The sequence below is a fragment of the Penicillium crustosum genome (genome assembly GCF_028827405.1).
Source record: "Penicillium crustosum strain IBT 35664 chromosome Unknown utg000002l_segment0_segment0, whole genome shotgun sequence".
In the NCBI taxonomy this organism is placed as follows: Eukaryota; Fungi; Ascomycota; class Eurotiomycetes; order Eurotiales; family Aspergillaceae; genus Penicillium; species Penicillium crustosum.
Window position 1 is genome coordinate 8,067,126 of NW_026623123.1, and position 11,325 is coordinate 8,078,450.

The 11,325-nt window shown below is 48.9% G+C and overlaps 7 protein-coding genes across 7 annotated transcripts; 2 read left to right on the plus strand and 5 right to left on the minus strand.

Annotated features, from left to right (window-relative positions):
- Positions 1–180: 180 nt before the first annotated feature.
- On the minus strand, positions 181–846 carry N7487_006559 (phosphoglycerate mutase family protein; the record flags this gene model as incomplete). Its single annotated transcript, XM_056874306.1, has 1 exon — positions 181–846. The coding sequence occupies one exon, from the start codon at positions 844–846 to the stop codon at positions 181–183; it is 666 nt and encodes a 221-aa protein (XP_056732026.1).
- A 508-nt stretch (positions 847–1,354) lies between these two features.
- On the minus strand, positions 1,355–2,664 carry N7487_006560 (NAD(P)-dependent oxidoreductase; the record flags this gene model as incomplete). The annotated part of the gene is made up of 6 exons (XM_056874307.1): positions 1,355–1,623; positions 1,688–1,857; positions 1,915–2,086; positions 2,137–2,293; positions 2,391–2,575; positions 2,628–2,664. The coding sequence occupies 6 exons, from the start codon at positions 2,662–2,664 to the stop codon at positions 1,355–1,357; spliced, it is 990 nt and encodes a 329-aa protein (XP_056732027.1).
- Positions 2,665–3,318: 654 nt separating this feature from the next.
- On the minus strand, positions 3,319–3,567 carry N7487_006561 (uncharacterized protein; the record flags this gene model as incomplete). Its single annotated transcript, XM_056874308.1, has 1 exon — positions 3,319–3,567. The coding sequence occupies one exon, from the start codon at positions 3,565–3,567 to the stop codon at positions 3,319–3,321; it is 249 nt and encodes an 82-aa protein (XP_056732028.1).
- A 674-nt stretch (positions 3,568–4,241) lies between these two features.
- nop7 (mRNA-binding ribosome synthesis protein NOP7) lies at positions 4,242–6,382 on the minus strand (the record flags this gene model as incomplete). Its single annotated transcript, XM_056874309.1, has 3 exons — positions 4,242–6,145; positions 6,209–6,307; positions 6,361–6,382. The coding sequence occupies 3 exons, from the start codon at positions 6,380–6,382 to the stop codon at positions 4,242–4,244; spliced, it is 2,025 nt and encodes a 674-aa protein (XP_056732029.1).
- A 171-nt stretch (positions 6,383–6,553) lies between these two features.
- N7487_006563 (GPI-anchored transamidase subunit GAB1) lies at positions 6,554–8,044 on the plus strand (the record flags this gene model as incomplete). Its single annotated transcript, XM_056874310.1, has 5 exons — positions 6,554–6,695; positions 6,747–6,811; positions 6,875–7,077; positions 7,132–7,751; positions 7,806–8,044. The coding sequence occupies 5 exons, from the start codon at positions 6,554–6,556 to the stop codon at positions 8,042–8,044; spliced, it is 1,269 nt and encodes a 422-aa protein (XP_056732030.1).
- A 78-nt stretch (positions 8,045–8,122) lies between these two features.
- On the minus strand, positions 8,123–9,098 carry N7487_006564 (N-terminal L-serine N(alpha)-acetyltransferase NAT4; the record flags this gene model as incomplete). Its single annotated transcript, XM_056874311.1, has 2 exons — positions 8,123–8,910; positions 9,017–9,098. The coding sequence occupies 2 exons, from the start codon at positions 9,096–9,098 to the stop codon at positions 8,123–8,125; spliced, it is 870 nt and encodes a 289-aa protein (XP_056732031.1).
- Positions 9,099–9,730: 632 nt separating this feature from the next.
- On the plus strand, positions 9,731–10,991 carry N7487_006565 (zinc-dependent alcohol dehydrogenase family protein; the record flags this gene model as incomplete). The annotated part of the gene is made up of 4 exons (XM_056874312.1): positions 9,731–9,892; positions 9,995–10,384; positions 10,445–10,891; positions 10,947–10,991. 4 exons carry the CDS (start codon positions 9,731–9,733, stop codon positions 10,989–10,991), a joined length of 1,044 nt encoding a protein of 347 aa, XP_056732032.1.
- Between the last annotated feature and the right edge of the window lie 334 nt (positions 10,992–11,325).

Here is an 11,325-nt window from a genome sequence, read left to right on the forward strand (position 1 = left end):
TCGGAGATGGGGCTGATGCAGACGTAAGCCATGTATTTCGCCATTTCTGCTGTTTAAGATGAAATAATAGGTTCTTCCTTGTGCTAGAAAATAAGAAATATAATAGCTGCACACAAAAAATGGCAGTGCCAGTTCGCTCTATTGGTTCATGCACCTATATCCAACAACCCAACGGGCGAATTAGAGCCTTGGTGCTTCCAACACGGATTCCACAACAATTCTCGAATCCTGATCAAATGTAACAATAAAAGTCTTCCACTTTGCCTGTCCAACTTCTGTTTTCTCCTGGCCGATGACGGAGCTCAAAAACCCGCCATGTGTAACAACGACAATGTCCGGTCTTCCGCTGTCCTTTAGTTCTTTGAATTTCTGCTCCAACCGACGCTGGATTCGAGCTCCACGCAACTTCAAGCTCTCGGAATCACTGGCATAAAGTCCTTCCTTTGCTGGGAATGTGGGATTCAAATCTAGAATTTCCCAGGGTAGATCGTAAAACTCCGAGCGTAAAATCGCGATATCCGAGCCAGTATCACATGGCCGAGCCGAGTGTGCCTGTACATCTGGCTCTAACAAAAGACGCGCGCCATTTTGAATTCCTGCCCCGGAGCCTTGCGCGTAATATTTCTCATCGATGCTTTGTTGGAAGCCTAAACGGGCTGTTTGAAGAGTGCGTCGGAGTGGAGATGTCATCACTAAGCCAACACTCTCCTTGAATGGAAAGTCTTGACAGAGTTTTAGGCATTGTTGGATTCCCTTTTCTGTCAATGGAGGATCGAGAATGGTTGTGTCGTGACCGGGATTGTGAGTTCCCTCTGCGTGTCGGATGAGGTGTAACCGGAAAGACATTTCGGCGCCGGTTAGATGGTGATTTTGTGACCGGTTTGAGAGATACAGTAGAGTGATCAATGCGAAGAGACAGATGAGTATGAGTCTCATGAATATTTTCATTTCCGTTTTGAATCTAATGATCGGTAAGAGTACGGGACCCCGAACCTTATATCCGACCTCGGGAGCTTAATCGGACCTCCATTCCAACTTGGGAAATATCAGCCGCGTGTCTAGAGTACATCGGCTAAGTTCCGCCGGAAGTCCGAGAGATGATCTTTGACGAATAAGAAGATACCCCGGGGATGGGTTTTATTCGTGGCTATACTAACATTCAAAGAAATAAGAAGGTACAGAAGAATGGTAAAATAGGTTATGCACCAGCCTCTGTCGGAAACAATGATGGAAGAAAACAATTGTTCTTTGGATGGCTTCAGATCTCGCGGGATAACAACTTTGAAGTGGGCCCAATAGCTGTCGTAAGTTCTCTCCACCCCGGGACCCTCCTAACTGCGTATGTGGCAATGTACTATCGAGAAGAATCATCTTCCTTCCTGGCGTCTCGTTCCTTCACAAAGGTATTTTCAAAGTCAAGCCCAGAATCTTGACGTATGATACCGTACCCAGACGATGAATCTAAAGGCCGGCCGCCATGCGCATCTGAGAAGTCCTTTGCCCGCACCATATTATCCAGTGCCACCTCGGCAACTTTTAATCTCGCACCGACATCTTTGGCGCAACTGATGCCATGCTGAACATCCTTGATCCCGAGATTCAGGTTGGACCAAGGGGCTTGACCTAGAGTATATGATCAGCAAAAGCAGAACAATTTGGGTATTCTCAATTAATGCCATGTTCTTACCTTCCTCCGGCAGGTAAACACCCTGCGTCATGCGCCTAGAGCTGGAATGCATCAAACCTCCAAAGTTCAGCTCAAGCAACTTTTCAAGCATGTCTGTGCCAAGGTCACTTTTCTCTGCTAGCATTTGGGCTTCTCCTACGATCTCCATTGTGCCTGCAACGAGGAAATTACTAAATAGTGTTAGTAAGACTGTTATGACAGACACAGTATACTTGTTGCAATCTCACCCCAAAGTCTTGAGAAGAGTGGCTTTCTCGGGTTGATCCGAGACAATCATCACATCCCGAGCAATGACACCCTTTCCGTAAGGTGCAATTTTATCAATGGCTTGACTTGGGCCGGCCATCGCCATCAACACTGTGCCACTTTCCGCCGCAGGGGTGGCTCCGAAGACAGGTGCTGTTGTAGTCCATGAGAAACTGCAACATGACCGAGGTGCGCTTGCTTACCAGCAACGAAGGATGCATTTCGTTTCTTCAGCTTTTCATTTGTCTCCTTGGTCGTATTAGGATGCACAGTGGTAGTATCCACAAACAACTTGCCGTCAATATCTTTGACGGTCAATATTTGGTCAACGATAGCATTCAAAGCCCCATCATCACTGGTCTGTTGCTCAATGTTAGTGATAAAGGTACGTTATAGATTTTCGGAGATCTGTGAAGGGTCTCTGCAAAATGAAATTCCCATTCATATATATACTCACAGATATGAATATCAGGTCACACTCAGCGACAAGTTGGGCGATAGACTCGCATCCAATACCTCCAAGTGATTCAAGTGGCGCGCCGCGAGATGCCGTTCGATTCCAGAATCTTAATTGTGATATTGTGTCTTGTTGGAGAAATCTGTGGACATTCTGTGCCATTGCAAGTCCCATACTTCCGAGTCCTAGGGGAATTAGAAACGTGACGCCCTATGTGATTGTTCCTTATTGCCGTACCTATCCATCCCACAACTTGCGGTTTGTTTGACGCCATGGTTGATTAATTCGGTTATAGCTCGTGTGTGCTGATACTGCTTGATATGTGTAAATTATTACTTGATGTATCCCAAAGCGAGAACATCAGCAAATATACGTAAACCCTCGGATGTGACCCGAGGGATGACTCACCAATAGGATGCCCCGGGAGGGGCCCCGAACACTCTGGTAGCTCCCTGAGCCAAAACATCCCCATGTGGGGTAGGATGACACTGATCTACAAATCTCAAGGTGTGAGGAGGGATATATTATTCTAGGACATAGATAAAATAAACCTATCCCAACAAGTAAGATCAAACATGACTAGGAAATAAATTCCACAGAAACCCCACAGCTGCAACCCATTTTACTGTCAACCTTCTACATCATCGTATTCTTCACACGATGCAATAGCATAGGTAGTAGGCAGGTCGATCCAGTAGCTCTCCTCCACTACCAGTGGTCAGTATTGATTCCCGCCAAGAAAAAAAAAAAGAAAAGGAGAGAAAAGAAAAACAGCTCAATCTTACCTCCTCTACATCACCATAGCACTAATAGCCCCAGGTTCACCACAATTCGCACGGCGATTCAACTCCTCGGGGTTCCATTCTTGTACATGGTAAATGGGTTGGGGAATCTGATCCTGATCCGACTTCAAATCATAGTACAGAGCTCAGGAGGTTGGAGACATCTCTGAATCTAGACCCAGGCCCTTTTCAGTCATATCAGCATGCATGAAGCGGAGCACACGTGCTGAAAGTCGAGACATGGCAACGGGGGAGGCCCGACGTGGGGTGTCTGATCCTTCGGTGAATTCGTAGATCACATCACGCATCGGCCAACCCATGTCCGCTGGATTGAACTGTGGAAGCCAAGTAATCACATCTGCTTCCTCCCCAACACCCCAGCTCGATGGGCCCATTTCAGTTGTCGGCGTGGGTGGCAGGAAAGGTGCCTCCCTCGAGGCATTTACGCCCTCCACTATCTTGCTCCAGTCACAAACCTGACTGATTCCAACGGTATCCTTTCATCGCGGTATCTTCCTTCTTAGGATCCCAAAGCGCCCCATCGGGACCAACACACGGTTGGTAGGACCCTCTCCACTTTCTCTTCCATGCAGCACTGTTGTAGTCCGGGTATGGATTATATGGGACAGGTTGTGACGTGGAAAAATAACCATCTTTCCAGAGGCGTAGCGGGATGATGTACTCATTGTTATGTGGACGATGCACGATCATTACAAACACAACAGATGCAATGATGATCATGCTGAGCTTCTGGAGCGCTAGGTCATTACGTTTAAACAACATGGGGAAGGCGCACGCCAATGTTAAAAGATCATCTATTCACGGTCTAGGGTCACAGAATACGTGTTGTGATATGAGTTACCAATATCCTACACCTGGCGATAGGTTGCCTATTTGAACTACATGGGGTGTCAAAATGGCAGAGGACAAAAGTTATACATATAACTGGGGTATTACCCCATAAATAGCATTAAAACTTCACAAATTTTTGAGGTGCCTATACAGGGGACATATCCAAACCGCAACGCCCGGCAAAAGCACTATCTAACATGCACAAATGATCCGAGCTTTAGTTCTTCTCGCCCTTCTCGCCCTTCTCAAGCTTGCGTCTCTTGGAGCGGAGCTTGGCGGACTCATCGGCAGTCTTCTTGTTAGAGTACATCATCTTCTCAAGCAGCTTGCGCTTCTTCCGGCTCATCATCATCTTCTGTCTTTCGAGCTCCTCGTCCTCGCTGCGCTTCTTGGCGGCAAGCTTCTTGGACTTGGAGTTCTTCTTCTTGGCAGCTTCATCAGCGGCGGCGTTGGCGGTGAAAGGCAGACCAGCGGCTTCGGCCTCGAGCTCCCTCTGGTGCTGGGTGCGGGCAGCCTCGTCGTCATCTTCGGACTCGGACGCGGCTTCCTCGTCAAAGCCACCGAAGTCTTCGTCTTCCTCATCAGACTCCTCCTCGCTCTCGTCGTCGTCGGTGCCGGCGACATCCATGCCTCCGTCGACGGACTCTTCATCGGACTCCTCGGCAGTAGCAGGCTTGGCGTCAACTGCGGGCTCATCCTCCATCTCCTCGTCGCTATCGGAGGCCTCGGCGGCAATCTCGGCTTCATCCTCATCCTCCTGATCGGCGAGAGAGGCGCGGGGGTCGTAAGCGCCACGAGTGGCCTTGACCCAAGGGCTCAAGTGGGGTGGGAGAGTGGCACCGGGTGCGTAGAGATCAGCTCGGAGGAGCTTGCCCTCGTTAATGCAGTCCCAGACCCACTGGGGCTGGATGTAGGTACGGCCAGGAATGCGGGATCCAGGCTGGACCTTCTGAACGGCGTTCTCATCGGCAGCGGGAATGGCGGGAAGAGACTCCTGGGGAAGTTGGGGACGATCGACAATTTGGTGAGTGATGCGAGGGTCGGTCTCGTCGTGAGTGAAAGCTCCATCGCCCAGAACAGAGGCCCATCCAACGCGCTTGCAGCCGAATGACCGCAGAATGAATTCGAGGGGAGCCTTGGGGGCTTCGCGGGAAATGTAGAACACGAAGGGGGCAAAGAGTGCACCGGCCTCGTTACCGCTCATCGCGGGCTGGGGGAGGGTGTCGGCTTCGGGAGCGGCGGGTTCGAAGTGGTCGATGGCATCGGTTGCCTCGTCGGTAGTGTCGACCATCTCCTCGTCCGTGCTCTGTTCCAAACCGGCCTTCTTAATCACCTTATCAACCTTGGCTTGAAGTTCCTTGGAAACTTCCTTGTTGGAGTTACCCTTGCTCTGGGCCTTGCTAGCCTCAAGAGCCTTGGGCACCTCACCCACTGCGCGGCCCTCAAGAGTGAAAGCTGCCAACTCGGCGCCGTTCTCATCACTGCGGGTATCGAACTTAGGAGGGTATCTCAATCCAATCGAAGAGTACAGGCGGAAGTTGACGAAGCCCAGAAGGGTGGTGTAAAACTCAACAAAAGTAGCCATGATACGGTAATCGACGTCACCATTGACACGCTGGACGAAACGGTATGGCACAAGCCACATAATGTCTTGGCCCTGAATCGTAGCCTGGTAATAGATACCCTTAATTGAAAGGAAGGATCTGCGCAGAGAGTTGGTCATGATCAGGTAGTGCTGGAACTCATGGCAAAGGCGCTGGCAGAGCGCAACGGTCTTAGAAGGAACATGGTCGGTGGAGGGAAGGGTAGCGAAGAGGAAGAGAAGAGACAGAGCGTCGTCTAGATCACGGAGGGCATCGATAAAGGTCGGGTAGCGCTCTTTAATGACATGGTCCAGAGTGAGTCTCGGGGCGTTGTTCTTTTCTAAACGGGAGGCATCGCTGACTTCTCCACGGCCGAGAGAGCGAGCGATCTTCTTTGCAAGTGCCTTCTGGTCACGGAACTTGTTGAGCAGGGGCTCGTGTAGCAGATACTGGATGTCCTTGGTGTAGTAGAAGGTGGTGTTGGGTGTAGACGTCTTAGAGGCCTTCTTCTTACTACGGGGCTCGCGAGGGTAGATACCTGATATCGGACATCATGTTAGTCTTGCGATTCAGATGGAATACCCATGGAAGAGGTAATTACCCTTGAAGATGCATAGTCGGCGGAAATCTGGCAGAGAGATCTGAAGTTTGCGCACGGCCTGAGTTCTGGTAATGTAGTTCTTGGCTGCGCCAGAGGTACCTGAAAGGAGTGTCAGTAAATCCAATTGAAATTCTCGGTTCATTTTAACATACCCTTCTTCTTAACTTTACCCATGATGAAAAATGGTTGTCAAAAGATCCAAACGGCTGCTGATAAGAAGAAGAAAATTTCTCGATAACTTTTTTTTCTTACCGCAACAGAAGTGGTCCGTGCCCGAAGGCGGAGAGAGAGCCCTGGGTCCATAGGGACCAGCTGGAATCAAACAACTAAACCCTCCACCCCGTCATGGCTGTAGACCGACGGAAGATTGCTGTGTTCGGCGCGGCTTTTGTGCTGCGTCTAATTCTTACATGTCTTTTTCCTTCATTACCTGATTTGTTAACGGGGAGAGTCGAAGTTTCCACTCCCGTCAATAGCTTCAAACGCCGTACGTGTCTCCGACTATTGACTCCGCATTCTATAAACTAATTATATGTAGTGCAAGAAGGTCTATTCTTGTACACAAGAAACGTGTCACCTTATGATGGTGGCGTCTTCCACCAGGTTCGTGGATCTAGATTCCTCTGATTCCGTTTCTTGAATTGACAATTCAATCCGATGATCTAGGCGCCGCTCCTGTTACCTCTGTTCGACCTACTCCCGGATGCGAAGAGCTCGCCTTTGCCAACCGCAATTTTCTACTTCATTATCGACCTCTTGAACGCGCATGCATTGGTGACTATTTCTGCCTCGGGCCAATCGGTTAAATCGAGACTACACTCGGCGGTCCGAAAACATGTCCGATGGGATGGAGTGTCCGTTGCAGCATGGTATGCATCTTCTGGCCTGCCCAATAATATATTTGCATACTTACCATGGAATAGGTTTTTGTTTAATCCTTTCACAATTGCGACATGTTTGGCGCGATCAACCAGCGTATTTACGACATCAGGAATCCTTTTCGCCGTTTCCAATGCAGTCGGTGGAAATAGCATCAATGCAATACTAGCCCTGGGATTCGCTTCATATCTGTCTCTATACCCAGCGTTGCTCTTTATCCCGTTGGTTCTACTATGCTATGACCGGCGCTTGGAGGGACCAAGCCCACCCAATGTTGGGTCTTTTATTGTTCAACACGCTGCCCTCCTACTGGCCAGTGTGGCAGGCCTGCTTGGTCTCTCTTGTCTGATCACTGGCAACTTCTGGGAGTTTATCTCCGCAACATATGGTTTCCATCTGTTGGTTCCAGACCTGACCCCCAACGTGGGGCTGTGGTGGTACTTTTTCATTGAGATGTTCGACTCATTCCGGGAGTTCTTCCTCGGCGTTTTCTGGCTTCATTTGGCCAGCTATGTCGGGGGCCTCACGGCTCGCTTCCGCAGCCAACCCCTATTTGTCATCACCTCGCTCTTGGGTGTCTTCGCCATCTTCAAGCCGTACCCTAGCATCTCAGATGCGTCGCTGTTCTTCGCGTTGCTGCCATTATATCGCCACCTTTTCCCATGTGAGTATTTCCAAATTTTTAGTATATCTTAGAATCATGACTAACTTGGCACAGTGATGCGATATACCTTCTTTGCGGGTTCGGCAATCTTGTACTCCAGCCTCCTCGGCCCAGCTTTCTACTACCTTTGGATCTACGCAGGATCCGGAAATGCCAATTTCTTCTACGCCATTACTCTAGTTTGGAGTTTGGGTCTCTCTATCCTGTTAGCTGACACCGTCTTCGCCGCTCTCAGAGACGAGTGGGAGCAAGAACGCCCAGATCGGGTGGGCGAAGAGGTGCGACAGGTGTAATGTATATTAACTTTTGCATATCACTATTTTCATATCAACCATTAGCATTCAATCCCTTAACAAAGAGATATCCAGCTATCATAATTTCAACACCTTGGACAAGATCAAATAGTCCACATCTTTAATCGTCCCATTGCGTAACATGCGCGGTCGGGGCGAGTACTCATCAACCCCATACCCAAGTCTCGCATAGAACCGCCGAGCAATCTCATTCGACTTAAAAACCGTCAGCATAGACTTCTCCAAACCGACAGCACGACCGATTCCCTCCATCTGACCCATAAGCAACCTCCCGACGCCCCGTCCCCGAGCCGCCGGCGACAAGTGAATCTCATAGCAGTAAACAACCTCCTTTCCGTCTTCGTATGTAACCATAAAGGATAAAAAGCCAAGCACATTCGGAGAACCGGCACCAGTGGATGGAATAGACTCGTCGCTTTCCTTCGGAGGTGGAGACAAAGGTTTGTTGTCATCAGCATCGCTCTTCTTCTCTCCGGGAACTTGCCCGCTAGAATCACCAGAATCATTCGGCGTATCCCGCAGAATCAAATACTTCATGTCAGGCAACTTCATCTCTTTCCGCTTCTTGGTACGCGACCAGCCTGCGGGCGACGCGCTGTAGGCTTCGCTTGAGGTTTCCTCGATTAGATCCAGACATGCTTCCAGATCAGCAGCGGAGATGGTTGCCGCGGAATAGATGTCCACGCGCGGTGTGGGGCTCATATCCTGCTGTTGCTGATCTTGGGATGGAGTTGGTTGATCAGTCGCACCATTTTTGGCTGGGTCTCCCAGTTGTGTTGGTGGAGTCACATATTGAGCGATAAAGTCATCAATGGATAATGCGTTCGTCTGTTCGACCAGTGGGACTAAGTCATTATTAGCACGCGTCATTAATTGAATGCGATCGAATCGTGTAAATCGATAAAACAAGCTTTGGGGCTGAACTAGCTTGCCAGAGTGGAATTTACTCACTTTTGTTGGAGACGCGTCTGGTTGTGGTTCGCGGTCTCTTGGCTTTTAATTTCGTGACTCGGCCTTCTTTCACGGACGGCATGGCTAATTCAAGGATTTATGAAGGGGAGTTTGATAAGTCCAATATTGTAGCTTGAATGCAAGGATCTTGGGTTCATAGAAGAATGTTGTGGGTGAAGGGCCGGCCACCCCGGACTTTGACCGCGGGAAGTATAAGCCCGATGGCAGTGGTTGCGCTTCTCCAATATCAAACCTTCTTCTTTTTCTCCTTTCTCGCTTCTTATCTTTTACTTCCGTATGGAGCTAAGAATAGCCGTCCTTCTTGGCCTTTCTTTTACAGAAATACGCATTTCTCTCATAATTTGACAAATATATATCTTAGAACCTCAAGAGGTTGGTTTCTTATTTCACCAAGGTATACTTCCCATCTAAAGCTTCAATCTGACAACCCCGAAAGTTCTTCTGGATATATGTGAAGCTAGACCTCCAAAGAAAACCAAGCAACGATTTACCTGGATAGGTAACAGGTTTTCTTAGGCCCTCTTAATAATCCTTCCGTCACCACTTAGGTGGATCTTCCGCCCAAAACAGGCATACGTCAAATACGTCAGTGGCCTTGATATAAACTCCCCCTAATTCCACCATCAACCATTTTATCCTACGCTGTACACTGTTTTCTTTTTTCTCGTATAGTTATCTATTCCTTATAGTAAAATGTCTCCCTCCACTATGAAGCAATGGGTTGTTGAAGATAAGGAGCACGACTTTGACAGTCTTGTTTACAAGGACGCAGCTGTTCCGAAAGTCGGCGAAAATGAAGTCTTGGTGAAGCTCCAAGCTGCGTCGCTGAACTATCGCGACCTGACTATTCCCAAGGTATGGACCTACAAGAGAAATTCTGATATTTTCATTCTAGACTGAATTGTCTGCGCAAGATTATTTCTTTGCCATAACCGACTTCTAACCTATCTCCCACAGAACCTCTATCCATTTGCTCTCAGTCTTCCAGTAGTGCCAGGCTCTGATGGCGCCGGTGAAGTTATTGAAGTGGGGTCCAAGGTTGTTGAATTCAAAAAGGGCGACCATGTTGCTACTCTCTTCAATCAGGGCCACCAATATGGTGAGATTGATACATACGCAGCGGGTACTGGCCTGGGTGGTGTAATCGACGGTACCCTGCGCGAATATGGCGTATTCAATGAACAGGGTCTTGTGAAGGCGCCGAAAAACCTCGATGCCCGCGAAGCTAGCACCTTGCCATGCGCGGCGCTCACCAGCTGGAATGCACTATACGGTCTGAAGCCTCTGAAGCCCGGTCAGATCGTTCTCGTGCAAGGAACTGGTGGTGTCAGTATGTTTGGGTTGCAGGTTAGTACCGAAACTCTTATACACTTCATCAGAATGGACTCGGTTAACGCAGCCTTATAGTTCGCCAAAGCTGCTGGCGCGACAGTTATTGCCACAACCTCTTCCGCAGAGAAGGCTGAGAAGCTCAAGAAGCTCGGTGCCGATCACGTTATCAATTACAAGACTGAGCCCAACTGGGGTGAGGCTGCTCGCAAGCTGACTCCTGACGGAGCTGGCGTAGACCACGTTATCGAGGTGGGTGGTAGCGGAACGCTCCAGCAGAGCTTCAAGTGCGTGAAGTTCGAGGGTATCATCAGTGTTATTGGGTTCCTTGGAGGCGTGGACCCGAAGACACAGCCGACTGTTTTGGAGACATTGAATCACATCTGCACTGTGCGAGGTGTTTATGTTGGTAGCAAAGCTCTCATGAGGGATATGATCCGAGCCATCGAGGCCAATGATATCCACCCTGTGGTGGATGAGAAGGTGTTTAGCCTTGACAAAACACGGGAAGCCTATGATTATATGGTAAGTTGATTTTTATCAGTGAAGAGGGATTGCATGCTAACAGATTGGAACCCAGTGGGCCCAGAAGCACTTTGGAAAGTTGACTATCAAGATCAACTAAAAAATGGGACGGGAAGAGGCTAGGGAGCAGCGTGAATGTAATATGTGTGTTGCTGGCATGTGTTGGAACTAAGTACCTTCCAAGGTTGGAAATTGCAAGTTAAAAGGAAGTGCAACCTAATACTAGTGGGTTCCCAACAGCAGGTGGCCTAGTGGTAACAGGATGCACCTGTGTACTACGAGGGAAGTGCCTAAGATCTTCCACCACCTGGTCTGTTCCGGTTCGATTCCAATCGTTCTCGCGTTGAATCCCCTCTTTTTTTTCTCTTCATTGGTTGAAGCTGTAAATCTTCCAAATAAACAATGATTTAAGGTTTGATAGTGGGACCTGCCAT